A 13,439-nucleotide genomic window follows, 5' to 3' on the forward strand; every position below is an offset into this window, starting at 1 on the left:
ATAAACTACAAATTTAATTAAAATATCTCACATTAATGTCGCAATACAAAATTTCAATAAGTAATATATTATATTTTTTTTTCATATATATTCATAATATATAAACCCACATAACCATAACAGAAGCGTATGATGACAGTAAGCATTAAAGTCAAGTAAGTTTGGAGCGCTTTAGCTGCTGAAGATAATGACGCTGCACCGGCTTATGCAGAGCCAATTGTTCCAAGGCCTCATCTATCGTGAACCACTGTCGTTTCCTTGATATAGTTCTTGAATCTTCCCATTCCTCCAACTCCTCCGTTACCGTCATCACATATACTTCAGTCCGATGTTTGTGTTCCCGGTTCTGAAATGAAATAAATTTATATTCAAAAATGTCCAACAACTGACATCACCCAATAATAATTACCTCAAAAACGCCAAGGCTTCTGCCCAGCTTTCCGATGACACCAGCCTCTTCGAGCACTTCTCTAGTGGCGGTGACGCTAGGTTCTTCTTCGGGTTCCACGCCGCCTCCAGGCACGATCCATTTTTCTGGTTTCCTTGAAGATGTAACTAGCAGAACCTAGACATATGCAAACAATGATGTAAAACAAACGTTAACCATAATCGAAGATAACATTCCAAGGAATCATAACAGCTTCCAAATAGTCTTTGTCTTGAAATCACATGACGCATTTTAATGACATGAGTCGTCTTGTCTTGCCTTATACAAATATTTAATTATTCCACTGTATCGCATCAGCAGCACTTAACAAACAAATAAATCACAAAGTATGTTTGATCAGTGAATACAAAGAACAATAAATTTCTCAGATTATTAGTTTTTTTTTTCAAATCATAATGAGTTATGTAAGCAGAAACAGGAAACTCCACTAAAATAAAAGTGAATTATTTATTAATTTGGATATAATAAAATACGATCAGCAAGTTATCTGCTATGTGGACACACATCGAGTATGATATTCTTGTTATCGATATGTCTCAATTTCGATTTGTTCTTTTTTTTCTGCTCAGTATTTGCTGGCCGTATTCTGTTGGGTGGTAATTGATGGATATGATACGCAATTAATGGACGGAGCAACGACCGAAATTGCACCGGCGGATGAGCTGGCTGCATAACAACCGACCATCCGTGTGCACATGACAGATGTACATGATACAACATGTGTGGAGCAATTTTTTCTTGATATTTGATGGAAGGGTAGGTAAGGTAATGGTAGTGGCTGGATAAACTCACCTCAGTTTCGGCATCGGACCGCACACAGATACAGGCGGCTCGTCGGCGAAATCCTTCGTCGTCGTAAATGCGTATGGAATTTGGCTTCTCTTTGACCATGTTGGGTTTTGTGTTAAGATACAAGTTTCGTCAATCGGTGAAGAAGTGTGGGAGGGAAATTAGTAACAAGTGTTTTCTCACAGCGGTCTATCGTAAATACTGGAATACAATTCCTTATTAAATTCTCTTTTTTGTGTATATGTGTGTATGTATGTGTATATATATATATGAATGTGTGTATATATATATATACAGTAACGTCGTGGAGGAGGAATCTATTCAACAGCCATCGCCGATGTTAATTAATAGTATCACACTTTCTTCTTACTGAATGATATCTATCCATTTCAACCTGAGCCAATGAACATCTGCACGGATGATTTCGGATATTCTTGGAGAAGAGGAATAACAACTTACACAACAAAATTAACTATAGTAATAACACACTCGCTCTCGCACACACATACACTCACTCGCACACACTCTCTTTCAATTAAAAATAAAAATTATTCCGGAGAAAGAAATGATTGGATAGCCGTAAGCTAGCTGTACGTGGAGAACTTAATGCCCATTGTGAGCAAGTTTCACGACTTCTCTTCTAGTCTCTAAATATTGTATTTCACACCGACACGACTTTTGTCCGGCCGCTATTTGCGAATAAACCTGGTAATATACCTTGACTGCTTTTATCGCCAGCTGTCACCTTCTACTGCTGTTCCCGACGTTGCCACGTCTCCACTTTTCGCAGGGCACACGCGTATTACGATATCTCCCACTTGGCAGATTCACCCTTCGCCAATACCAATGACAGACTAAATGAGTAAATTCAGTTAACTTAACGCCAACCAATTTGTACATAGCTTTACTCTGCACTTTAAAAACTTTCCAATTTTAGCTACAGTCTTGCCAATAGAAACTGGAATAAAAATAAAAATTTAGTTATCTTTAGTTATACCAACCAACAGCAACTTCATTATTTATATCAATGACTGCATTGATCGTCAGCAAATATTTCAGTTTAAAATATAATAACCTTTGAATGTTTGTCTTCATTGTTTATATTAGTATCATTTTAATAGATTTACTTTAATATAATCTAAGCTTGCTTAATTTCTTGTAAATTGAAAACATTAAATTTGTTAAGCCAATTTATTTTTAACAATTTTAATCGGAAAGGCTTCAAATTTTTCCGTCTTTTTAATAAAAAAAAAAGCAACTACAATGGCGCCGGACCCTAAAATGCGGGGGAACGGCGGATTTGCTTTTGATTTTCAAATAGTAAACTTAAAATTTGCTTTAGGCCCCGAAATATGTCTAAACCATACCTCGTTACATAAAAAAAAATCCGAGTGATTTTTTTTTGCAAATATTTGAAGTTTCGCCACTGGTCCAAACGCATACTTAGAATTGTTATTCATACAGTATTTCTATGAATTTGCAAATCTGGATACCACTAACACCCATTTTTTCTTTTTCTACAAGTAACAATAGAAAATACTAAGAAAAACTAAAATCCCCGATTTCTTTTGCCAGAAAGTCTGCCACAGGTAGCTGTAGTCTTATACCACCATTAAATGGTCGTTCCTGAATAGAATATTAATAACGTTCTACAAATTATGACTTCTACTTCTGATATTATCATTTAAAGTCGTATATATTACTTAATAGATGATAATGCAGCTTAACGAGTTCCAAAATTTCCGGATGTTTACTCGTATAGTAAAACATATTCAAAAATACACATAATATATGTAGACAAGTTTTAAAAGTGATGTAGCAGGCGTGCAATCCGGAACTTCTCTTCTCATTTTTCTATTCATTTTTCTCGTTAAGCGAAATGGTCATTATGCGAGGTGCTCATTAAGCGAGGTTCCACTGTATTTCTTAATGTGAATTCATTTATTTGATTTCAAATGAATCCTTTCAATAGAAACTTTTATAAGATTAGAACTTATATCCTTGTATTTTTTGTGTCATACACTATATTTGACAACAATAATAAGTGTTGCATTTTGGCCTTTAAACTTCGGATTTCGAATTACATCTTTTTTTTTTAAATTTATCACATTTGTTATGAAATAATTAATATACAGTGGAACCTCGCTTAACGAGCATAATCCGTTCCAAATTTTACTAGTAACGCCATGCCAAAAAATAATACTCAGGAAAGGTTATGTATTACGTTTATTCAAAGAAATTATATATAATTAGGAGCGTGAATAATATTCATCTTTTCTCCTATCTCGGAATTAATTAACCTGGAATGCATAAAACAAACAAACACAAAATAATTAGTTTTGCAAGGATTATTAAACTTAGCATAAAAAGAATCACACATAATATCAGAAGACAAGTTTGGAAAATGATGTAGCAGGTGCACAATCCAGGACTTCCCTTATCCTCGTAACTCGTTATACGAAACGTCGCTCGTTAAAAAAGTCATTTTTGTTATAACTTGTTTCCTAGTTATAAAGATTACTTGTTATGTGAGGTTCCACTGAAAAATGTCCGAAAATTATTGAAAATATTATTTATTCCATGTTTGAATCAATAATAATAATGGTTATTGCAAAAGTAACACAAATATAAAATCAATACATATAGATAATTTTAATTATAAACATTAATTGCAATAGTTTATTTAACATGAGGTTTTTCTCTACTTTGATAATGTTTCTTCAATTATAAAAATACTTGGTGCATTTCTACAGCGGGGATTCCCCTATTTTTTTTTTAATTGACTAGAGCACAAAAAAAAGAAAATTTGTAGTTTTGATAAAGTATACCTTTTGAAGTATAAATTAAAAATAAATTATATAAGTATATTTCTTCTCTGGCGGTAGCTGGCGAAATTGTGCTTGACACAAGCTAAGTGGAGGGAGTGGAGGTTTATAAAAGAAGAAGAAGAATATTTCTTCTCAGATTTGTATCTTCATTATTTAAAATTTGGCAACTTAGCATTTAACTGTCAAATATTGGCGGTAATTTTGTATTTTAAGTCTGACAGCTCGGTCAGACCGGTCGAAATCATTTGTTTTTTTATATATATTTCGTGAAATCTCATTGGACAAGTTGGATTTAAAACGTTATAATTTGATATTTGCTTGCGTTGTTTGACATAGGTCGATAAACAAGGTAAGTGTATATAATCAAAAGCGCGTTTATATAGAATTTATTGTTAATAAGATTAACCAAATGCTAAGAACTTGGTTTGGGTAAGATTGCACAATAACCGCACTGGCCATTTCCAGTTTATCATCGTTTTCGTCCAACTGAAACTTGTCGACAATAATTTCATTCACTATGGTGTTGATATTGCTGAATGGATAATTGTAAATGTAGCCAGACATCTTAAATACAAACAATTATTTTACAAACATTTATGTTGTGCAGTTTTACCTTGTGTGTTTGCAACTGCTCGAACAAATCCTTCATTTTCAGTTTCTTACCATGCAATGCATATTTCTCAAACTTGCTCAGAGTTTGTTTTAAACTGTTTGATATGTAATGATTCCAAACAATTCTTCTGGTGGGAAGCAACTTGGAAAGTTTCTTTCTTAATTTCTTTTCAATTGAATACTGCAATTTCTGTACATCATATGTTGTTACATACAACAGTTTCTTTTGTACAGTGTATGTGGGTGCAGTTACTTGCTGATTAAACAATGGAATCCAATCAAATCTTCTATTCAAATCAAAACTCATATTAGTAATGTCATCATTCCTTTGGATATTTCCCCAAATCTGAAATGTAACAAAATATTACAAGATTACTTTATAAAATGTGATTTATATTACATTTGATTCATTGACTATGCAGTAAACTTTCTGCAGGGGACAATAAGTATCTGTTATGTTATATTTCTTGCAGGTACTTATGTCATATATGAAGTGTGTCGGTTCATCTGAGTCCACATTATATTCTCTAATTAAAATGTAAGCTGTAGATCCATGAGGAATACCAAATCCCAGAATAAGCCAAACTTCTAATTTGAGACTTAGCAAGAAGCACATCAAAGCAACAGCATGATCAATCAGTGATCCAATTCCTAATTTCAGTAATTGCTGAAAAATGAAAATTAGAACAGAAACCACTCATTTTGTTTTACATACTTCAGTTGTTAACCACATATGTTGGTAGAATTTGTTAGCATTAGTCACAGGGATTAGAGAAATGTACCTTGCACACTGGTCAAGGGTAATATCAAAATCATCTTCAATAATCTGTGGAGGCTCCAACGGTTTTATGAACCTTGTGATGCAGGTGGCTTTTCCATTTGAGTCAAACACTAATGCAGAGAACTTCCTATCCAAATGCGTTTCATTATATTTAGTGTTCCAATCTAAAACGTGTTGCCTTATATATGAAGGTTCATTTGTTGAGAATGATTTCTACAAATAATTACATTAGAATATGATTGCTTTTTGCATGAGAAATTACCATATCTGGGTATAATTTCGGTACATTGTGATCAGTGCTAATTTTCATATTTATATAAGTGTCACAGGATTGCAAGTCGTTTGTCTTTTTTACATTTTTAATACCTTCCTGTGCTTTTTTATACCCAATTATAACTTCAGGTAGTTTTACTAAAAACGATCCTTCCATCTGAAAGGAACGAAACATGATTTCATTCATTTACTTTTACCGTTATTCTTACCTTGTTTGATTCAAATATTGCAGAGATGGGAACTTGTACACAACCTAAATATATTTTTGTGGATTCGTCGAGATCATCGAATAATTTGATTGATAGTGACCCGATTAAAGCATTAGGATTTAGATAATCCGTGTTTATGGTCCTGCAAGTAAAGTTTTAATTAATATTTAAATTAGCACAAGGACTAGTTTTATACTCTAATGATATTTTAAGCTCCTCATTCCAGGAAGCGTCTTTTCCTTCACTCGTTTTACTCCTTACTTTAACATTAACGAATGAGATCTCAACGTAAGGATGGATTTCTTTTGCATCAGCTTTATCGGTTGTATCGAAACGTGTAGGAATATTGATTGCACTCAACAATATTATTTTTACTTTCGGAGGAGCGGCATTTTCGATAATGTTTAGAGCCTCTGTTTCGTAAGGCTTTAGATTCGGTAAAGATTTACTAGGATTTGGCTGGAATCTAAACCAATTTAAAACATTATGTATGATGGTTTTAACGTACAACCTAAAAAATATAAACATAGTGGGAATTCAATTTACATATTTTTCCACTTACTGTATGTAAAGCAAAACTTGTTCATTTACTACGTCTTCGTAAGTTAAATTATGATCTGTGTTTCTACACATTTGGAAGATCCTCATGTGCATTTGTTGCAGATACTTTCGACCATGCGAACGCCTCGAGTTAATTTCATTTTCATAGTCATCTTCTTGCAAATATTCTTCGAGATTTTCTTCTGCTATTCTCTTTTTGTAGTTGGTGAATATATTTTCAGGTATTTCCTTTATTCTGTTGGGAACAATCATTCCTGAAAACTCCGGCTCTCCTTTGTCCCTCAATTCCAATAACTTGAAGCGAATATTGTCCTCTAAATCTTCTCTTTTGCATATCTCTAAGCTGCTTAGGAATGGATCACATCTAAAAGAGAATTGTTATAAATTTGTTACAATTTTATATATATATATTAAAACGTTTTCAACCTGAAATATGTTTGCTCTCTATTTTCCTGTTCACTCTTGGTCATCTTCAAATAATTAAAAATAACTGCAGTTTTTGGATCTTCTGGGTCAATGTTGCTTTTCTGCGTCCAATCGTCCAGTTTTTGATAGTCAAGAACGCCGTTATGCAATATTTCAGAAATTTCATTCGGCGCTGAGTCGTTTTTTAATCGGTTGTTCCAAGACAGTGAATAATTCAAAAAGCCACTAGTTTGCAAACAATCGTTAAAATCTAAATTAGTGTCTTTAAACATTTCAGAAATTGTTTTACCACAACCGACACCTGCATGTTTATGAACTACTTCCTCTTTAGTCGAAAACAACATTTCGCACAGTTTGTCTCTCTTCGTTTTATTTGGATGTGGAGCTGTGACTGTGATATCAACAATTTTCTTTTTGAATAGTTTCGAGGTCTCATATAATTCGATAGAAAAATATTCCGGAACTGTCGACAACTTTATAGAGAATGTTTCATTGAAAAAACATGTAAAATTTTCGGATAAAACCTTGGGCTTCGTTTTGCAAACTTCGACATCATTACATAAAAATCTCATCTGGATTTTTAAAGCTTCCAATGCACACCTCCGAGAAGTCTCTTGATTGTCCTCAACAATTTTGGTAACTTCGTTGTCGTGTGTAATGTTGAAAGATAATTTAGGCTCACCAGAAACTCGTATTGAATCTCGGAAAACAGTTTGTAAGTCATCCCGGATTAATTCTACATCTATATCTTTAATTGGTTTTCGTGGTTTGGGTACTTTAGTTTTATCATTTTTCCATTCTGCCAATTCCTCTTTATACTTCATTAAGTGTTGCTCAAATTCCAGTTCATGTTCATCAATAATTTCTTTAAAACAAACCTCAAAAATTTCGTGATAATTGCTTTCACAAATTTCCTTTCTTATATTTAATTTAATTGATGTGCTTGAATACTTGTTCGTTCGTCTAATTTGTTTAATTCCTTTCCAAGTCCTTAAGATGTTTTTCATATTATCCCTGTACATTTTACTTTCATTAAAAAAATCTTCTCGCAGCTTCTTTATCTTTGCATTGTACAATATTAAACAACTTATATCACTGTCTGCATTTTCCCTGCTAGTTTTTGTTAATCTCAAAGCATTTAGCTTCTTTTCTAGCCTTTCAATCTTATTGCTAACAACAAATTCGCGATGAGTGTCATATAATCGAATTAATAATTCTTCCAAGACGTGTTCAGCACTGAAAAGTGAATGATGTTTAAACTTCAGACTTTGTATATCCACTTGCAAAGTTGCATCAGTTGAGATGGTGACACCGCTCAGTTCTATTGGTGGATTCAGTGATGCTTTATGATAGAAAGTTTCCAATTTCGATATTGAAGAGTAGTCAAATGGGCGAAACGCTATTTCGCTATAAGGATTTTCCAAAAACTTTAATTCATTTTCGCTGTTGAACCAATATCTGAAACACTTTAATATTTACTTTAGTTATACATAAGTTTCTTATACGTACATATCGTCATTAGCTATGAGTCTGTTATGTATTAATACAATGTATTTATTTTGTACTTTAGGTTTTCCTGGAGAATACACGCCTTCTTCGTAAGTTTTTAGTTCAGGCATTGTGTTTTTGTTGCTTAGTAAATTTCTATAATTGAAGTGAATTAAATGTATCTTCTATATTGCTGTATATTATTTACCTTGATGATGGTTTCCAAAATATTTTACTTTCTGTTTCAAAAATCTCGTTTAATTTCAAATCGGCTCTTGATTTGAACTCAACTAAACTTGATGAAAGCAAGTCTTCTGTGGATTGATTTGCATTGCTTAATTGAACATCCGTTTCTAAATTATCTTCGATTGATTCGCAAAAGAAATGGTACATCTCCGTTTTGGAAATATTTCCTGCGCTTTCCTGAACCACAACTTGCGTCTGCTTTATACGCTCATTTATCTCTAGATTTTCACGTCTCATCAACTCGATGCTTTTATTTAAATTTAATATGTTGCTCGCATGGCTTTTGAACCGTTTCAATTTTGTTGTCTTCTTTAGCGATTGGTTTTTCACCGTCATAAATCTGTCTTTTATTTTGTCTCTGTAGGAACGTACATCCGATATACTCGTGCTTTCGGAATTCGTGATTTCTGATATATCATCAGATGTTACATCAATCTGCGACTTTGGTCTAATCCTTCGATTCGCTGGAATCGGTCGAGGCGGTTTCGAAGATGAACTCTGCTTACTCGATGATTTTCTCGAGGAAACATCGCACATTTCTATTTCTTCCTATGTTTGAGTCAATATGAGAAAATTTAAAGATAAAATTATTATTTAATATACTTACAGCAAGAGATGACATGTCTCAGTTGATTGTTAGGATTATAACAAAAATAATGAATGGATTTGTTTGTATTGAGTATACGCTTGTGTTGCTAAGCGATGTTTAGTATAATATACATTTGTTGTGCCTCGAGTTTTGACTAAATATTCTTCTGTTTTTAGGGGAAGATGTCGAGGTTGGAAAATATTTACATTTCCGGAATACGAAGTTATGGAATAGAGAAAGAAGATGCACAATGTTTCAAATTTTACTCGCCGCTGACTCTATTCTTAGGACAAAATGGTTGCGGGAAAACAACTATTATCGAGGCGATCAAGCATGCTCTGACAGGGGAATTTCCTGGTGGCGGAGGCAGTGGAGCAGCACAAGGCTTCGTCAGCAATCCCTACATGCATCATGTTCCCCACGTTAAGGGCGCGATAAAATTGAAATTTCGAGACTCCCGTGGAAATATTGCAAATGTTATAAGGGTGATGAAGTGCGAGAAAACCATAAGCGGCGGTTTGAAGTTCAGCACGTTAGATTCATCGTTGAAATATATTGGCAAAAACGGAATGGAGAACGATCTAGATAATCGCATAGATGATATAAACAAGTGGATCATAAATTTAGTCGGTGTTCCGAAAGCAATATTGAATAACGTTATATTCTGCCATCAGGAGAGTTCATTATGGCCGCTAGATAAAGATTCAGACGTAAAGAAAAAGTTTGATGATATCTTTGATTCCGCCAAATACAACAAGTGCGTTACATACTTGAGAGAACAATTGCGTAAAAAGGAAGAGAACTTCAGATTGTTGAGAACTAAATTAGACGGGATAAGATGTTTGCGGGAAGAGGTAAATCGTAAAAAAAATCAGTTGAAAGAAAAACAGAGCAAATACGATTCTGTCAAAGATGAAGTAAGAGCCAAGGAGGAACAATTGCGTCCGATCAACGAAAGGCTCTCGGAAATTATAACTATCGAGGAGAATCTCATTCAGTTACAGAACAAATTGGCTGTACTGGAAAGCGAGAGAAAGAATTTAATTAGTATTCAAGCTACAATCAAAGCCAATATTAAAACTGAATTTGCCGGTAGCGATGCGGAGTTGCAGCAAGAAATTCAATCATTCGACATGAAAAAGCAGAAGCATGAGAATAAACTCAAAGACTTAGAGAAAGAAAAACAAGAATTGGGTGCACAGGAAGAAAAATTGGTGAAGATAATTCAGGAGAAAACTGTGCAAATCGTCCAGATAAAGGAGCAAAAGAAAGATTACGCTAGTAAACTGGAGGAGCGCAAAGAGAAGATCGTTGATCTTATGGGTGCTTTACATATTAATTCTGAATCAATTGATATCGATAATGATTCTGAAGGCTCCATGAAAATACTCAAAAAAGCTGTCGACGATTTTCAAGCGGACATTCAAAAGATGCTAAGCAGCTTGAAGACACAAGAAAAGGAAATGCAATCTGCCGTAGATAACAGCAGAAAGAAAGTCGTTCAAACTGAGCAAGCGATATCTTTAAAAGAAAAGGAAATTAAAGAATTGCAAAGGCAGTTTAGAGATTTTAATGGTAAACTTAATGAGTTGAATGTATCCGATGAAAGGCTTAAATCGTACGAGAAGAAAATCAAGGAAATAGATAAAGATTTGGAAAGAATTAATTCCGTATTTAAAGAGGAAGAAGTTAAGAGTAAAATTGACAGCGATAAACGAGAAATAAGAACGCTGGAGGAAAATTTGAAGAAGTTCGAAGGTAAATATAAAATTTTACACAAAAATGCAGTAACTGAAAGTGAACTGGAAAATTTGAAATGCGATGTCCTTTCTAAAAAGAATCAAGTTGAAAAGTTGAGAAACAACAATTTCGATCAATTCCAAGTCTTATTTGAAACCTTTCCAGAAAGTGACTTGAAAAGATCCGTTCAACAATTACAACAGATCAATAATAAAAATGTAACCGACTTTAATAGGAATATAACAAGAACGCAAGAGAAAGTCACTCAGCTTGAATCAGAAATTAAACATGCAAAATATTTGTTGAAACAGAGCGAAGAAGAGTTAGAGAAGAACAACACGAAAGTAAAAACATTGTGCGGTGATACTGAATATAACGAAAAAGTCAAAGAGCTGGAAGTTAAAATTAATAGATTGCAAAAGAATAAGGGCCAATGGTCAGCTGCTAAAGTAATGTATGAGAAGTTCGTCGAAGATATTAGTTCTAGTAAATGTTGTCCAATTTGCACCACGAATTTCAGTAACAAAGAAAATGCAATCACCGAAATCGTAGACACTATGAAAAGTAAAATTATTTCAATTCCCAACGAATTGGAGAAAATGAATGAAAAATTAATTCAAACTGAAAAATTGAATAAATCCGTTGTACAATTAAAACCAGTCCATGATAAGATAGAAGAATTAGAAGAAACGCTTATTCCAAAATACACTGCCAAGTTGGCGGAACTGAATCAGAAGTTAGATAATTCTAGATTAGAATTGGATGATCTTAAAACGAAATTGAAAGAACCTCAGAATATTGTTGAAACTTGCTCCTCGGTTATCAGCAGCGCAGTTTTAATCGATCAACACAGAATCGATATTACGAGAGCAAACGCAAAGATAGATTTGCTAGAAAAGCAGTTGGTTAAATTAGATTCTGATCATTCTTTGCAGCAAGTTGAAACGGAAATAGAACAAATAAAAATCGATTTAGTATATGCGAGAAACAGTTGTGATCAACAGCAGGAGATTTTGATGTCTAATAACAAACGTTGCCAAGAGTTACGTAGTGAGAAGAATTCGGTAGTACAGAAACAATTGGATTTACAGAAGTATATGCAGGGACGGCCGCAACTGGAAGAACGCATTGCTGAAATTAACGAGAAGGAAGAATCATGTCAATGCGATATTGAAGAACTTAAAGTATCTCTCATCGATATGAAAAGCGATTTAGACTCAAAGATTGCAGAGCTAAGTTTGAATAAAGATTCTAATGAAGAAACAATAAAGACGGCAAATGCGGAATATCATGGATATTCTAGTAAATATAAAGATATATGCGAAAGGAATGCACGTATTAAACAGTTGTCTGTGAAAAAGTTTGATGAACTATTTAACGAGAACCTGGAAAGTATTGAGAAGGTGAATGAAATGAAAGCCCGTGTTGTGGAAGCCAGAGAAGAATTATTCGAGTCTATTAACGATACCAAGTTGTGCATTAGCAATGAGGAGAATTGCTTCAGATCGTTGAAGGATAATCAAAGTTTACGCGAGAAACGCAAGGAACAGGATACGACTGAAACCGATTTGATTAAATTAAAAGAAAAAATTGGCAACCTTAACTACCGATCAATTAGAGATGAAAAGGTGGAATTAGAAAATAGAGCGTCGCAGATCAACAGATCAATACAGACTAGGAAAGGTAATATAGAGGAACTGGAAAATGTTATGAAAGATTTGGAAGAAGATCTATCGAAACCAAATAATAAGAACGTTGATGCCGATTTCATGAAAATGTACATCGAAACCAAAGTCATCGAACAAACTATAAAAGAAACGAAGATATACTCTCAAGCTTTGGAAAATGCAATTTGCACTATGCATAGAAATCGTATGAAGGAAATAAATAAGAACATTCGACAACTATGGAGGTTGATTTACCGAGGAAATGATATAGACTATATAGAAATTGAGAGCGACATAGGATTCCAAGCCTCCAACAGGCGTAAATACAGTTATCGCGTTATGCAGAAGAAGAAAGACACTTTAATTGAAATGAGGGGTCATTGCAGCTCTGGTCAAAAAGTTCTTGCATGTCTCATAATTCGCATAGCCTTGGCCGAGATATTCAGCTCAAATTGCAGCATTTTGGCGCTGGACGAGCCAACTACTAATTTGGATAGGGAGAACATCTCTAGTTTAAGTCAATCTCTGGCCAATATTGTAGCAACCAGGAAGGAGCAATCGCACTTCCAACTTCTAATCATCACCCACGACGAAGAATTTCTTAGAACTCTTCGCTCTGTTGATTGCTTGAAATATTATTATGATGTTAGTAGAAACAATAACGGAAATACTGTCATCACTTCTAAGTTGTTATAAACTTAATCGTTTGTTAAAATGTTTATTTAATTTAAAATATATATTTTGTATTATTTTCTTTATATTTATGGCATATTTATTTCTAC

The 13,439-nt window shown here is 33.8% G+C and overlaps 3 protein-coding genes across 5 annotated transcripts; 1 reads left to right on the forward strand and 2 right to left on the reverse strand.

Moving 5' to 3' along the window:
• Window positions 1-61: 61 nt before the first annotated feature.
• Window positions 62-2,033, reverse strand: LOC108566945 (diphosphoinositol polyphosphate phosphohydrolase 2). 3 transcript variants are annotated; one of them, XM_017927094.1, is made up of 4 exons: window positions 1,955-2,033; window positions 1,241-1,438; window positions 410-565; window positions 62-346 (listed from the first exon to the last, which is right to left on the reverse strand). In XM_017927094.1, the coding sequence occupies exons 2-4, from the start codon at window positions 1,337-1,339 to the stop codon at window positions 152-154; spliced, it is 450 nt and encodes a 149-aa protein (XP_017782583.1). In that variant the 5' UTR covers window positions 1,340-1,438; window positions 1,955-2,033; the 3' UTR covers window positions 62-151. The 3 variants fall into 3 exon arrangements, with proteins under 3 accessions (XP_017782583.1, XP_017782581.1, XP_017782580.1); XM_017927092.1 differs by lacking the exon at window positions 1,955-2,033 and adding an exon at window positions 1,697-1,948; XM_017927091.1 differs by lacking the exon at window positions 1,955-2,033 and adding an exon at window positions 1,608-1,948.
• Window positions 2,034-4,281: 2,248 nt separating this feature from the next.
• Window positions 4,282-13,353, forward strand: LOC108566923 (DNA repair protein RAD50). Its single transcript, XM_017927058.1, has 2 exons — window positions 4,282-4,414; window positions 9,427-13,353. The coding sequence occupies exon 2, from the start codon at window positions 9,433-9,435 to the stop codon at window positions 13,351-13,353; it is 3,921 nt and encodes a 1,306-aa protein (XP_017782547.1). The 5' UTR covers window positions 4,282-4,414; window positions 9,427-9,432.
• Window positions 4,441-9,283, reverse strand: LOC108566922 (coiled-coil and C2 domain-containing protein 2A). Its single transcript, XM_017927057.1, has 13 exons — window positions 9,269-9,283; window positions 8,624-9,210; window positions 8,024-8,385; window positions 7,452-7,792; window positions 6,928-7,400; window positions 6,503-6,865; window positions 6,137-6,451; window positions 5,941-6,082; window positions 5,721-5,888; window positions 5,393-5,671; window positions 5,078-5,344; window positions 4,679-5,023; window positions 4,441-4,629 (listed from the first exon to the last, which is right to left on the reverse strand). Exons 1-13 carry the CDS (start codon window positions 9,281-9,283, stop codon window positions 4,441-4,443), a joined length of 3,846 nt encoding a protein of 1,281 aa, XP_017782546.1.
• Window positions 13,354-13,439: the final 86 nt, after the last annotated feature.

This window comes from Nicrophorus vespilloides, unplaced genomic scaffold (assembly GCF_001412225.1).
Source record: "Nicrophorus vespilloides isolate i.1.1-1 unplaced genomic scaffold, Nicve_v1.0, whole genome shotgun sequence".
Lineage (NCBI taxonomy): Eukaryota > Metazoa > Arthropoda > Insecta > Coleoptera > Silphidae > Nicrophorus > Nicrophorus vespilloides.

What these genes read in the sequence shown, in the direction of transcription:
- LOC108566945 (XM_017927094.1), bottom strand. Translation starts at nt 1,339, where the DNA reads ATGGTCAAAGAGAAGCCAAATTCCATACGCATTTACGACGACGAAGGA. An exon ending in GGTCCGATGCCGAAACTGAG is followed by an intron (nt 566 to 1,240) that starts GTGAGTTTATCC and finishes GCATATGTCTAG; the next exon opens with GTTCTGCTAGTTACATCTTC. An exon ending in GAAGCCTTGGCGTTTTTGAG is followed by an intron (nt 347 to 409) that starts GTAATTATTATT and finishes ATTTCATTTCAG; the next exon opens with AACCGGGAACACAAACATCG.
- LOC108566923 (XM_017927058.1), top strand. Translation starts at nt 9,433, where the DNA reads ATGTCGAGGTTGGAAAATATTTACATTTCCGGAATACGAAGTTATGGA.
- LOC108566922 (XM_017927057.1), bottom strand. An exon ending in CGAAATTATACCCAGATATG is followed by an intron (nt 5,672 to 5,720) that starts GTAATTTCTCAT and finishes AATTATTTGTAG; the next exon opens with AAATCATTCTCAACAAATGA. An exon ending in GCATAGTCAATGAATCAAAT is followed by an intron (nt 5,024 to 5,077) that starts GTAATATAAATC and finishes GTTACATTTCAG; the next exon opens with ATTTGGGGAAATATCCAAAG.